Source organism: Oxyura jamaicensis, chromosome 3 (genome assembly GCF_011077185.1).
Source record: "Oxyura jamaicensis isolate SHBP4307 breed ruddy duck chromosome 3, BPBGC_Ojam_1.0, whole genome shotgun sequence".
Classification (NCBI taxonomy): domain Eukaryota; kingdom Metazoa; phylum Chordata; class Aves; order Anseriformes; family Anatidae; genus Oxyura; species Oxyura jamaicensis.
Window position 1 is genome coordinate 27,382,319 of NC_048895.1, and position 14,265 is coordinate 27,396,583.

At 41.3% G+C, this 14,265-nt stretch overlaps 1 protein-coding gene across 9 annotated transcripts in view; it reads left to right on the forward strand.

Annotated features, from left to right (window-relative positions):
- The window catches only part of DAAM2 (dishevelled associated activator of morphogenesis 2), a 199,286-nt gene that overhangs the window by 68,003 nt on the left and 117,018 nt on the right, over window positions 1–14,265 (forward strand). For all 9 annotated transcript variants that reach the window (XM_035323266.1, XM_035323270.1, XM_035323267.1 and 6 more), the window contains one exon: window positions 9,587–9,789. In XM_035323266.1, coding sequence (XP_035179157.1) covers window positions 9,587–9,789 — 203 coding nt within the window. The remainder of the gene's footprint in view (window positions 1–9,586; window positions 9,790–14,265) is intronic.

Below are 14,265 nucleotides of genomic sequence, written 5' to 3' on the forward strand. Positions count from 1 at the left end.
ACATTATCCCTTGTCAGAATGTTGAACAAAAATAAAAATGCTGGAATAAAATACTGTATGTGACCTTTTCTTAATTTCATTTTCTGGAGTGAATTTATTGTTGGTGCCAAATTGACAACCATGGAATCTGAGTAGCTTAAAAAACAGGTATATAAAATCAGTGACACTTTGACCCTGTCTGTGCCTTGACCTAGAGAAACCATCCCTAAGATGGAGAGAGCATTAAAATCTCAAGACCTGTTCCCTTTGTGCTATATCTACTGACCGTCTTTTCCATTTACTGGATCACTAAAGAAACCTTTTAGCTATCATCGCAATCAGTTGCTTTTCAGTATATGGAACTGAACTGAAAACCATCATTGTATTTTACATGTTTGCAGTGACAAACAGAAATACACTCTACTTTGGCTGGTGCACTAAATAGGAAAGCAGCAGATCTGGAAAGTGGCTTTCCCAAGTGGCATTGCTAAATAGAAGTTTTAAAGAGATCGGCACCACCCCAAAAAATGTAAAAGTTCACATGTTGTCTCTGTTGGATTTCTCCCCAGTTATACCCATTTACTATAAAGACCAAGTTGCTCTTTCCAATGACAAAACTTGAGGAAAAAATCACCAGTGCAAATAATTGATTGCCCATCAATAGGGAAGATTATGCCTGTACACCTACATCTGTGGCTGGTCGTCAGTGGTTATAATCAAGGCATATTTCCAGTCAAGTCAAGCTTTGATGTCTTGTACTGGCCCTGAACTCAGTTTTAGAATGGAAATCAATTTTTGTACTTTGTGATGACATCGGACCAGGGATGAAACATTCTTCTGCTAATTGTCTGAAAAAGAAAACAACATTTTACATGGAAATGACCTGGAGTTTGGGAAGATGTAATTGGACCTTTACCATTTGTTTGTTTTTCTTGGAGCACACTGGCAGCCCTTACAGATTATTTCTCTCTCAGCAGAGGCACTCTAATGCCCTCAGCTGCTTATTTTGTCTGGAAAATTCAGGCACCCAGGATAACGACGACAACAACAGCAACATTTTGACTCCCAAATCCCCTGGCAAAATAGTTACATCATGTCTGGAAATAGTTGGGCAATGACAGAATGGAAAAATTACAATGACTCAAACAAGACAGGGATGCTCTTAGTAATGGGATTTTGTTCATTCATTCTTCTGAAGGTGGTGGTACATAATGCAACTGAGAAACTCTGAACCGGTAATCCTTTTGCCTAAATCCCACTCTTCCCAATAGACATATTGTGGAGAGGTCAAGTCCCTAGACCAAGTTTTTGTACTAATCTACCCTACCAGAATTCCTGATCTTTCGGCATAGAGGGATGAGTGAGAGAGTTTATTCTCCAGATCACTCTATCCTTGGCTTCTTTCTTGAGGTGACCAAAAACTTGGCTCTGGGGTGTCAATATCCTTTAACTGGAGCTGGTCTTATGGACAGAAATAACAGCCATTACTAATCAGGGCCAGTTTCAGACCAATGGCGTTAAAGGCATTTGATATTTTAAGACTGTAAAAGGCATACTGCTTCATCTTACGGTAGAGGGAATTAGTCTTCTGTGTTGGAACTGTAGGAGCCATGTGCTGCCAATCAGCATGTATGTCTGCTTGACAGATGTCATCATGATATATTTCATTTTCAGTCTGTGAATTTATTATATTAGATAAAGGGTTCACCTCGCTCCAGATTCCAATGCGCTGGTCCATTGTCTCTCCTGTGAAATTGCGTCATTGACATACTCAGCACCAACAGAGAGAAAATAAATTTGGAGAGTCTATCTAACCCAGGCTGTGCTGTCTAGATCCACAGCTTGCAGAAGAGGTGGTTTAGGCCAGCTCAGTTGGGTAGTATAAATGAAGCTTGGATCACAGTCCTGTCCTGAATTTCATGGCCCTAAGATTACAGTATATTCCTGGGAAGTCCTAAAACCAATATTTTTATCATGTGATTGTTTTCAAGAATAAAATCTGGGTATTGCAGAGTGCGTTTGCAAATTCTTCCTGCTGGATGGTCTTCTCCTTGGTTATGATTGCATCCGGGGGTGTCATCTGTGGGGTTTGTGGGATTTTTTTCCCATGTTTGCTTTTATGTAGTTTATTTCCCACAGGCTCTTACAATCACAGTGATTTGGAGAAGAACAATGACATACAAACCAACCCATCTAGTGAAGTTAATGCTGTGGCAGGGGAAACCATCATATAAATTCATTTATTTCATAAAACATAAATTTATTCACACTGGATTTGCAGACACTGCTATGTGCTGCCCCTACAACTGCGTCACTACTGGGGTGTCCCAAACAGATTCCAGCTGAGTGATTACATTCTGCAAACCAACTGGTTTTATTGTTATTTGTAGAGTACCAAAAATCTACTTAGCACTATACAATAGTTGATTTGAGTTAAGTATGTAACTAAGACCCTACCTGCGGCCTTGGCTAGGGTGACAGGGTATAATACAGCAAGCGTAAAACAGAGTGTAGTGCAATCTTTACAGCATGTGTCATGCAGTGGCTTTCTCTCTCTCTTTTTTTTTTTTTTTCTTTTTCATTTATTTTTTTATTTTTCTTTAATACTTGCTTAAAAAAAGAGGATTTTTGCAGTTTGAGGTGTATGAAGTGTGTACTAGAAGCCGTCTAAGAGTTGTCATGAAAGAAAGCAAGGGTATGGAAAGAAGTAGAGAACAAAAACTAAGCTGATAGAAAAGAGTGGGAGAACTAAGGCTAGAACTGAAAAGTGTTCTTCCTTGGCTGATAGAGAACCTTTTTTTTTTTTTTTTTTTTCTTCCATAGAAGGCAATGGGACAATATTTAGTGATATACACAAACAGAACAAATTTGGTTCCTGCTGAGAAGGGAAAATTAGGAAATCTAGTCTTGGTAACAATCCAGCCTTTCCTAGAAGGAAGTGGAGGGCATCTGCAGATGTTACTGAAACTGTAGTGCTTCACTACTAAAAGACTTGGAAGTAGTGACAGAGAGGGGGCAAGGAAAGAAAGACAGTGGGCTCTAGAATCCTGCATTCAAACAGAAAGGTTGCTTATATCTGGGGGTGTGCAATCCCATTGGATTCATCACCTAAAAATAGCAGAAAGGTTGGGCCTGCTGAGGGTGAGGTGTTGGCAAGCTTGCCTATGCAAGAAATTGATGAATTAGGGAGGGAACCTATGGTATATTAAGCACTAAGGAAAATGTATTTCAGCCTCCAAACTTGCTGTTTAGTCAGACATCTCTGCCTCCCCTCTTGACCAAATATTCTGTATGCTTAGACACTGTGGTGATGAAGGATGTATGTGTACTAGATAAACACTTAGGTTGTTAATTTTAGTTATTTTGTCTGCAGTTTAATATGCAAAGGTCACATCGCCATTCACAGATACACAGTTACAGATTTACTTGCATCTAAATAATAGATAGGATTTTTGCTTTTGGTGTCTAAGAGGACAGATTAGTTTTGACCCTTCAAATTGGATGGAGTCAGAGTTATAATAAACTAGTAAATTTGTGAAAATAAAGTAATTTCTTGGCAGGTAAAAGGAGGAATGGGTTGGTCAGTCACCTCAGACAGATGTAGAGGATTACTGATCTGTACTTGATTAAAAGGTGGAAAAATGTGTAAAGACATAACAAACACTAGGAGGATTTATGATGTTGACTAACTACTTCATTGCTTTCTTTGCTTTGGGTTTTGAATCTTGATTTCATTGTTCTTTTGAAACTGGTTTTCTATAAAGGTAAATCAGTGGGTTGGGAGGGACATGAAGAACGTGCTGGTATTTCTGTGTTATTTTGTTTGCTTGTTTTGTTCCTTGGCCATTCCCAAATGAACACAGCGAAAGAGGTGCAAGTTAGCCTTTGACAAGAGAAAGAGGGTTCTTGGTAGCATTTTTGTGTTGGTCAGCTGGTGTCAGGTGAAAGGTAAAACACTACTGGATTTGTGGGCATTAACAGACTAACGTTAGTGGTCATTAGTCATCCAGTGCATAGCGAGCATCATTAAAGAATTAAAAATAAACAGATTTTTGACAGACATGTTGCACTAAGTAGGTTTCTGGTTATAGTTATACCTGACAGTCTTCAAATAGTGCTTGCGTTTTCTCTCATCCTAGGCCATATTACCTAGAAAAAAAAATACCGAAAAACTGAAAATTACATTCTGTTTAGTATTTATAATATATAATGCTATGTATATAGCAGGACACAATCTGTAGGTATGTGGGATATTTTGAAATTCCGAGTTATCTCACTTTTGATGGGGCCAGAAAAACGGTGAGAGACAGCCTGGGAGCTTATGCCATGAAGTAGGCTGGCAGGAGGCTGAGCTTGGGTGGAGCAGAGTGCCGGGGCTGGCTCGCAAGGTCCTTACTCCACCTTGAGATCTGTCCTCTCGTTTCGATGTGGTGTTTGTGGGGACATCCATGAGCTGGCCTCAAAACCTGCCGTGTGTGGCAAGCTGAGCTCTCCCCTCTGAAGGTGTCATTGAGCATGGGTCGTGGCCCACAAGGCCTACGTACGTGGCTGTGGCCCCTCATGCTTTCCAGGGTTTTCTTTCCTGTGATCCATTGATCTGTTTGCTCAGGTCATGTGCCTTCCTGTTCGACACAGTAGGTAGGTGTGCTCCTCAGGAAGGACTGCCCTCCTTCCTGAAAGAAAGACTTTAACTGAGTGGGTTTTAAGTAGTTTAAGTAGTTGGTTATTTTGCTTCTGTTTTGTGCCCTAGCGGCCAGGACTCATAACTGTGGTGACAAAACCAAATCAAAGGAGCTGAGTTAACTGCAGATGGAACAAATGGATTGCTTGCACACTCCCTCCATCACCCCCTATGATACAAATGCCTCATATTACACATGACATCTGTCACGTTACATGTGACATGTGTGGAACATGCACATGGTAATTGGAACATGCCATGAAGCCCATAGTTTCGCCATCTGTGTACTGGAGAAGCAATGTGGTCCAGGGAATTGAGTATAGGATTAGGAGAACGGAACTGTTAAGCTTTACTCGGTATGTACATTTTGATGATTTTCAGCATAGTGCTTATTTTCTTGGTTTCACAATCCCGTAAGTGAAGATGAAGGTAGCTATTATAATACCACGAAGTTCTGATGGTTTATTAAATAGTTGAATAATGTAGAAATGTAACTTGGATTTGGGGTGGTGGTATTGGTTTCTGCTCCAAGTCTGTCCAGATTCAGGTTTCTTTCTATTTCTGCAGCATTGCATCAAATTTGTGCATTCCATCCTGCTGTAGAAATAGAGATCTACCAGGGAAATGGAAATGGCTCACTTTATTTCTTCACCTGTTACAATAAACCAGTGGAGACAGTGATTCTGCATCATGCTGTCCCATGCTTCCCATGTGGATGAGAGCCTAGGTTGCACCCACTGACATTTTGCATCTGGTGATGATCAGTAGGGATTCAGCTCTGGAAGACAGTGCATCAGTGGTTTCCATTAATGCTTCCTTATGTTGCAAACTGTTTTTTTGAGCTGTGTGTGTGTTTAGTCAACCCAGAGTTCTCTCTAGTCAACCCAGAGTTCTCTCTCTTTCTTCCGTTTTCCAAAAGATGGTGGGTACGAAAGTCAGTTTCTCTGTTTTGGTTATGGTTATGCCCTGGCTGTTTGCTATGGTGAAGGAGAGGGCCGTGAGGTAAAAAGTATGATGCTCAGCTCTCTTACACAGCACTGCTGCTGGCACAGCATTTTCAGGTGTCTTGCTCTTTGTGGAACACTGCCCAGTTAGGATATTTTTGCATGAAAAATGTAATTTCTGAGAGAGAATGAAGACATGAGTGAGACTGGAGAAACAATTAAGAATCTGCAATTGAAAGGGGAGCCTTGTGTGCAGTCAGCAGGGATCCCATCCCATGTGGCTAAAAGTTCTGATAAGACTTTAAAAAAAATAGCATTAGCTTAATTATGTTTGGTCACTGGGCCAAATGGTTTAGAAATGAACACGTACGCTCTGTCAGGGGAAGAGGACGCTGTTATAATTAGACCTTGGGCAAAGTTCCAGACAGTGACTCCTGACCTGAGCCGAACCACAGATGGGGCTGGGAAGCACGAGGGGGCTTGCTACGAGGCGAGGATGTGCGGTTAGCTGTTGAAATGACAGCAAGTTCTTCAGGTTGTGCAAAAGGGCAAGATAATGCAACCGAGAAGAGCTTGGGAAGGGAGTTATGTTGAACAGTGGGATTCCCTCCAGAGAGAGATTTCTCATTGATTCTCACAGGAGGTGTTTAGAAATGGATAATTGCACGTTTGTTTCATTTCTACAATTGCCTTGCTTGTAAGAAGTTGAAAGGTAATAGATCTTTCTTTAGGAAAATAAAAATATAAACTTCTGTTATTTTTGTGAGCTTTTAAAAGAATTTTTATGAGAGCTTTGTTATTGGTTACCACCCTGAAAAATGAAAGATGTTTGCTTCATCCTTCTTTTTCCTTTCTTCTTTCTTTTTCCCTTTATCCCTTGGAAACATCTCTTTTTCCCCCCAGACTTGATTCTTTAAAAATAAAAGACAAAGAGAAAGAAAAGAAGAAAAAAAAAAAAGATTTGGAGGGTACTGGAAAATGTTTATTTTGTTCAAAACCATACTCACAAAAAACAAGGAGATGTATGTTAAATAAGATAAGACATAAATACAATAAACATTTCTTAATATTGAATAGCATAACCAGTTACTTAAGTAAATGCTTCTCTGCATCCTGTGGTTGGCAGCCTTCATCTTTAGAAAGACAGTGCTCCCACCTAGAAATATATATTAATTTATTCAGTCAGTCAGTCAGTGATTCAATTCTAAATTAGCTATGCTGGATTCCTTTCTAGCAGTTCTCTCTCTCTCTTTCATTTTTTTTTTTTGTTGTTGTTTTTTAAATCCATCTATGCACTTCACCTCTCTAGAATTACAGTGTTGTAGCAATACAGAAGGGCCATGTAACCCCTCCGTGTCAGTATTAATTTCCTGCATGTGAGATGGACCTGGAAAATGCCAGAGTATGGGTTGTGCAATGGAATGATGTTCTGTGAAAGCGACGCACTACAAGGCTTCTCCTTGTGTGAGCTCTGTGTGCTTTTGCAAAGTAATCAAAGCAGAGTAGCTTTGTTGACTGCTTAAGTTTGGATCCTAAGGAACAGGTGCCAATTTCATAAAGGCACTGCAGGAGCAAGCCTGTTTATTTTTCAGTATTATGGATGAAGAAAGCCTAGAGAATGACTGCTCATCTCTGGTGAGCCTGCTTAAGATGAAAGCTGAATGATAAAATGCCAGTTCAAGGTGTCCTGTGGTGCCCTGACCAGGGCAGTACTTAACCCACAGAAAATGCTGACCTTCATGGCCTTCTCTGTAGTACTTATTTACTGGTAAGGTGCCTCTTTTGGAGAGGTGCTTACCAAAATCTTGACCTGAGCTCATAAAGGAAGATATGATGGTCCTATTGCTTCAATCTCTAAGCCAGTTTTCCCAAGGAGGATTCACTCTTTGTGCTCCCAGAGGATTCTGGTCCTTTGGTGGTTGGTGAGGAAGTATCTCAACAGTAGATCAGAATTTACTTGCAACTAAATTGATGGAAATGTAGTTATACTGGATGTAAATCAGGCTTGACTCATTGGTATGAGTTCCTTCCAAACTGATGGTATATCAAAATAATGGGTTCTGGCCTCATCCATGGCCAGACTACCATAAAGGACATTGCACTCAGATAATTCCCTGAGGAGATGATCTGCAGTGAACAAGATCAACTTCTTCTGAAGTTCTCTTGTGAAATCTTCTAAGAACTCAGGTTTTTAATCTACCCCACTGAGAGGAAATTAAGTTGTGTACATCACTATGCTAGAACTAAGGACATTTTGCTTTTTGTGACATCAGTGTAAAAAGGCCAGGCTCTGGGGTTAAGCTGGCCTTTGGCCTCTCTTGAAACCCAATGATTCTATCAATGTGCTGGTGAAGCTGGCATCACGCTGCTTTGTTGAGTCCTGCTGAGACATTGCAAAGCTGGCACGGAGAGCAAAGGAAAACGGGCATGCACAGGGCCTGATACCAGCTCAGGCTGCATGAGAGTTGGTGTCCCCGCTGTAAAAAAGGAGGTGCTAGGTAAGTTTGTTCCAGCACAAAGAAACCTTCTGGTTACTTCCAAGTGCATAGTGCATCAAGGCTGGGGGTTTGGGGTTATTTTTTTGTTTGCTTGTTTTTCTTTTTTTTATTCTTAAGCAAGTGTGCTCAGATTTCTACACAAACTTTCCCTGGAGAGCATCTGGCTGAATGCAGTATGTTAAGTCCCACTATGCAACTGCTGACCTAAAGGTGCTTTTCCTAGCACAGCCACTTAGTCTCTCTGAGAGCTCAAAGCAGCCTTGTTCTGGCAAGTGAACAGGCCAAAGCATTGTGGGGCAGGTTAGGGCAGCAGCTGCTCCGATGACAAAGCTCAGCTGTGTTGCTGCACTTACAGCATCCAGCATCCAGCATCCCGCGGCTCCATTCACCTGCCACCTCCCTCGCTGCTCCTCCGCCTTGTGCCCAGGGAGCCGGGCTTCGCAACAGGCTTTAATTATTTACTCTCTAAGGATATGGCTTATTCTGCAGATTAAGTGAAAAAGTGAAGTCCTTAAAGAATATAACACAAATAAGCCCCTGAGCTGTCAAACAACAAGTCCCTTAAAAGGGCAAAATATGCAGCTCTCTGTGGACTGCACAGATCCCTCCTTTCAAACTGCTGGCAGGAGGCTTCCTGTTTGGATGGGCTGTTCACAGACGGTGTTGTGTGGTGAAATCAGTCACTTTCCAAATCCAGCTTCAGGCCTCCTTTTGCCTCCCTTTATGCTCCTGATACCAAAACCCCTCAAGCCTGGGTCCTGTCAAGATTGGATCTGGCAGCTCAAATGTAAATCTGAAAGCGTGAATTAGCACTGTGCAATTTCTCCCCTGGATATATAAAGCAGCCCAAACTGGTTACGTGTGTTTGAAAACGTGATAGACAAAATGGTCCTACTGCAATAGTCATGGCCATAAAGGGATAAGTGTGTGTTTGCCAGTCTGCCTTCAGAGTGGTGAAAAAATGACTTCTGTTGTTTCATTGTTGATATTTGTTGTTGGTTTTTGATCAAATGGCATGTCTTTGGAGGATTCTCCCATTCCTTTTGGTAAATACTCCAGTACATACATTAGTTCCTTTACTCTAGCAGTGAGCAAAAGTCCAAAACTGGAATCTAATGATAGCATTCAACCCTGGCCGGTGAGCTTTACTGATAAATATGTCTGCTGGAAGATCACATGCTGAGTTAGTAAAACCTTTTGAGAAACTTTGGGAGAAGTGATTCTGCATTGCCATTCAAAAACTTGTTAATGGTTGGACTTTTGATGATTTTGGAGGTCTTTTCTAACCTAAGTGATTCTGTATTTCTATATTAAAGCTAACTACCTTGTCTAGCTTGAATGTTTATTTTGCCCTTTTTTGTCTCAAATCCTTCTGTCCCAGCTATTACACCAATGATGACCATTGTAGTTGCAGAGAGCTGTACAAATCTGGTGGATTCTTGCTCATCTTTTGTTCCCCTCCTTTTTTTTTTTTTTCCCTGCAGAACATGATCAGAAGATAGCATCATACACGATGATCATGGCCCCCCGGAAGAGGAATCGTCATGCGTTGGGGTTTCTTTGTTGTTTTGGAGGTAGTGACCTCCCTGAAATCAATCTCAAGGACAACAACCCCCTTCAGTTCCTCGAGTTTTCTGTCCCAATACCACCAGCAGAGGAGCTCAATGCCAGGTTCTCTGAACTTGTGGTAAGTTTCTGCTGGCAGATTGTTATATTTTAGAGGGTGGATGAATTATACAAAAAATATAACAAAATATAACAAAATGCTTAAATATGGTGATTTATTCTGACAGGACTTTTTCCAGGTGTAGGACTGAGTGTATTGGAAGAAACCTTGTAAATTCTTTAGAGAACAGATCCCTGACAGTCAATAAGGACTATACTGTTTTATTGATGAGGCATAACAATCAAGTGACCATGCTAATTATGTTTCATCGGCCAGTTGCCTTTGATCCATGAACTATTGCTATTGCAGCAGCAGATGTAAACAAGAAAAGAAGCAGTTATTTCAGGTGAACTTTGTTGTTTGCTTCTATGGTAAATGTTGTTGTGGATTACCGGTAACAGTCAGTTGCTATTCATGCCTGGCATCAAAGAGCCTTGCTGTCTTTGCCCTCTTGTTCAGCATTTGTGCGAACCGCTGCAGAGGTCGTAGGACTGTGCTGTTTTGGAATCTCCATCGGTAAGGTGATGACCGTTTGATGCAGCTAATCAGCTGTCTCATCATCACTCTGAGCTTGGGGGTTATGTAAAGTGAGGTACCTGTAATCTATGCCTGAGTTGTGCTACTGAGAAATAGCACAGAGCATATTGGATCTCAGAATGGGGGAGTTTGCCAAAAATCTTTCTATATTACATAACATCAGCCTAGTAATTTTTAAAAAATATTATTTATTTTTTGTATGAGCATGGCTTCAAAGTGCTGTAGCAATAAAAATGGCTATATAATTCAAGTATGCAGGTGGAGGTGAACATATGGACAACTATAGTATGTCAGATCAAAAATATGGACAGCTATAGTTTGCCAGATCAATGGTCTGCTCACTTAGCCTGGGCTACTATTTCAAATGCTGGGTAAAAACAGATGCCCAGGGAAGAATGCAGAAAAAACAGATGCCCAGGGTGCAGCCATAGAAAGGCCCTTGCCAGTATATTTCCCACCCTCTAGTAATGTGAGCTTAAAGCATTTCCTTGGTCAAAGCTGCTTTCTGTGTACATAGTAAATTGGTATGAATTTATTTTCTGTGATCTCTTTCTGTCATCCCTAGAAGCTATGAAAATGTTTAGCATCTGCAATGTTCAGTGGCAGGGTGTGGGATGGTAGGATGTACAGTTGTTTCAGGAGGAACAGGGCATGAACAGAAGGCATCTCCTTGCTACTGACTAACCAGCAGATGGGGAATCTCTTCTTTCGAGGGTGGTTCACAAAGAATGGGTCTGTATTTGAGTCAGTTTGCTACCTCTGCAAGGTAGCAAGGTAGTGAGGCTGCTTGAATTCCTCTTGGAAAGTGCAGCTGACTGACAGAATCGTGCGTGGTGACAGGTATCTGTCCTGAGTAAGAGCGTAATCTGTAATCTGCTCTGCTATTTATTTCTGATGCTGCTTAAGAATTGGTTTTCACATGGAGGGCTTTAATAGCTCTATGAAAGTTCACCCCTATCCAGTGCCATTGAAGCATTCAGTCTAGCTTTCCTGAAGATGTCACCAGCGGAGGTGCTTTGCTGCTGATCTTGGCTTGCCCTGACTTGAACTTGTCACCTTCAGGTCCTAGTGAAAGACCTGTTTGTATTTGCTGCTGGGCTTTTGCTTACTGAGAAGGGTATCAGGTTCTATGAGGGGTTTGAGTTTGTGGTGATATTTAGGGTGCTTTTAGCTTTTTGCTTTGTAGCAAATATTTCTCTTCTATGTGCTTGTGGCAAAATAACTTGCAGCTGTCCTGTGGAAGTCTATTAAACAGCAAGATTTATAATGTTTTTGGTGCAAAACTTAATGACAAGTATACATGATGATCTGCAAAAAAATTTGGCCCAGGAGTTTGTGAGTTTTTAGTGTATGCTATAACTGCTCAAATGTGCTGACAGCCTGTAACTGGCATATATATTTCAAATAAATGACGCCACTGAAATAAAAACGGATGAAATTCATGTACTTGTATTTAATGATAGTACCCTACTCATCATTGCATGAGAAGTGAGCTGGGAGAGAAAAGTGCAACTTTTCAGAAGGTTAATGAAGCATATCACATTTTTATAAAGCAGTCAGGTAGGATGGCTCTGTGTGTCTGTAGGAGTTCCTGTGCAGGCAGGTAACGTGAGATCAGCAAGAGCTTTATGAGTGGGAGAACCTAGGAGAGAAACTGGGCTGGCAGAATGCAGAATTTGCCCAGAAGCGCTGGTTTGTCCACAGGTCCAGATTAATGCATGTTCCACAAGACACTAAAATAAAACAGGCTACATTTGTATTGACAGCTAAGATGAGATTTTAATTGGATTAGAAAGATTCAGTCTGTAAATGTGCCAGTGTAAGTCAGCGACCTGGAAGTGCCTGAGAGGGCTCTGTGCTGCATACCAGCCTCCCCGCTGCTTATCCGTTAGGGTCTAGTCTGGGTGCACTTGTACTATATAAAAAAGAGATTTGAGTGTAAAGCCTTTTGACCCAAATCCCCAAGTGAAATGATGACACCAACATCAGCTGAGATCTGTAGTGAGAGAAGCATTTGCGTTTGCTCCCTGAAGCAGGCCCAGAGGGTAAATCCTCATCTTGCCATCTGCTCTACAAAGGGTATAATGAAACATATTGGTGTGCTTGAATGAATTTTTAAAAGCCCTATTTTCCCCTTGTTGCAGTTAAAATCTGGGGCATTGTCCTATACAAGAGTTAATGACAAGAGGAGCTAAGCCTAGCTGTACTAGAAAAGCCTTCCCTGTGATGGGTTTTCCAGTCCAGTAAATATTCAGTACATTTCCACCTCCTTTTTTGAGGAAAATTGACACTTTGAGGTACTTCTTTTGTCTTGTGGTCTTTCAACTGGTATCATAAAAATGCAGTTGGAGAAGTACATTGTGCAAGAGGAGACTGAGGAATTAGGAACGTGTTGGGATCCTTTATTTGGATTGGGATCACAAACACCTCCAGAGCTTGTAAACCTGCTGGTGGAGACTCCGAACTGAGGCAGGTTTACATGTGTGGGCTGCTCTCTTTTGGGGGGTGCACCCAGCCAAGGAATGACAGCTGCCCTAACTGGACTCTTTCCGAGGCAGTGGTTGTCTAATGACAAGCTGATGCTGATCTCAGCTGAAATGTCTACTCTCGATGCTGCTCAACCAGAAGAACAGTTCTAGGACAGATCTCAAGCATTTGTGTTGCTGCACATGTCTAAAAGCATAAGAAACAAAGCAAACAATTGCTTGTAACCACAAGCTTTGCCCCACTTTCATGCTCCCAACTAAAAGAGGGGAAAACATCTGGCTTTAGCATCTCTTCTTCAATGAACAGGCAAAGAAGAGAAGCTCTACACAGTTCGAAGGGTATGTGGAGTGGCCCTGTACCTCATACATTGTAAAAATGGCCCTTCCTGACTGTCAAGGTTGTTCTAGTCAGCATCACTTCTCCTTTTTCCTTCAGTCTTTTCTCAGCTGGCACTGTGTGTACTACCATGTACTAAAGTGCTGCTGCAGTTGGTGGTCTATTCAGCAAGTGCCAAGCTGGTTTTGTGCCTGCTGGCAAAAATGGCTGTGCTAAACACGTGTTTTTCCTTGCACAGATTTATTGACTGCACAGGAACTGCAGAATAATCTGGAAGAACCATTGCAAGGCAAGGGAAAATCATTTTTCATGAAAATGCTTCTCTGACTCCATGTTCAAATTTGTTAGCAGTGGTGTTCTCGCCACAGTGGATTCTGATTCCTTTTGTTCAATATTACAAGTCCAGGACTCCTTGTTTGTTAAGATGGTGGGTTGCTTGACAGTGAAGATGTTGCCATCTATATCTCTCTTACACCAGCAACTGCATCCCAAATGTGAACTCAGACCATACTAAGAAGGGTAATGTAGATGCTGGAAATTCAGGGAAAGAAGGAAAACGTAAAGAATGCTAGCACGGAGGAAAGAGCAGTGTTAAGTGTTTGTGCTTTTGATGTTTTTCTCTTTTTCCATTGTTAGCGTCTCTCTTGAAGTGGTCTTGGTGTTTGAGAAGGTGGAATTCAACATTGTCTCTTTTAGGAGAGCAGTGGAGTTGTCATTTTAAGCTGTCATTTTCAACGTTGATCAAACTACTGCAATCTGCAACCTTGGATGATAAGATCCTTATCTGAGTTACCTGTACCATACTAGATTCTTACACTAAAATTTGAGAAATATTGGCTTTTATCCCCTCAGTCATTGGAGCATTCTGGTATTTAGCTCAGGTATGCCATTGACTGGATTCTCCTATCATGGTTCGTTTCTCTTACATTGCATTTAAACCTCAATTGTTGTGTTTGTTTGTTTGTTTTCTTTTCTCCCCCCAGAGCCCCTAAATAAGAGGTTGTGTTGACTTTATAGATTCACAAAAGCTCTTTACCCACTTTACTATTTACAAAGCTCCCCAGCTTTGCCCACCTTATGCTGCTAACAGTACCCACTAAGTTACATTAGTTACAGGTAACGAGCAGCATACATATT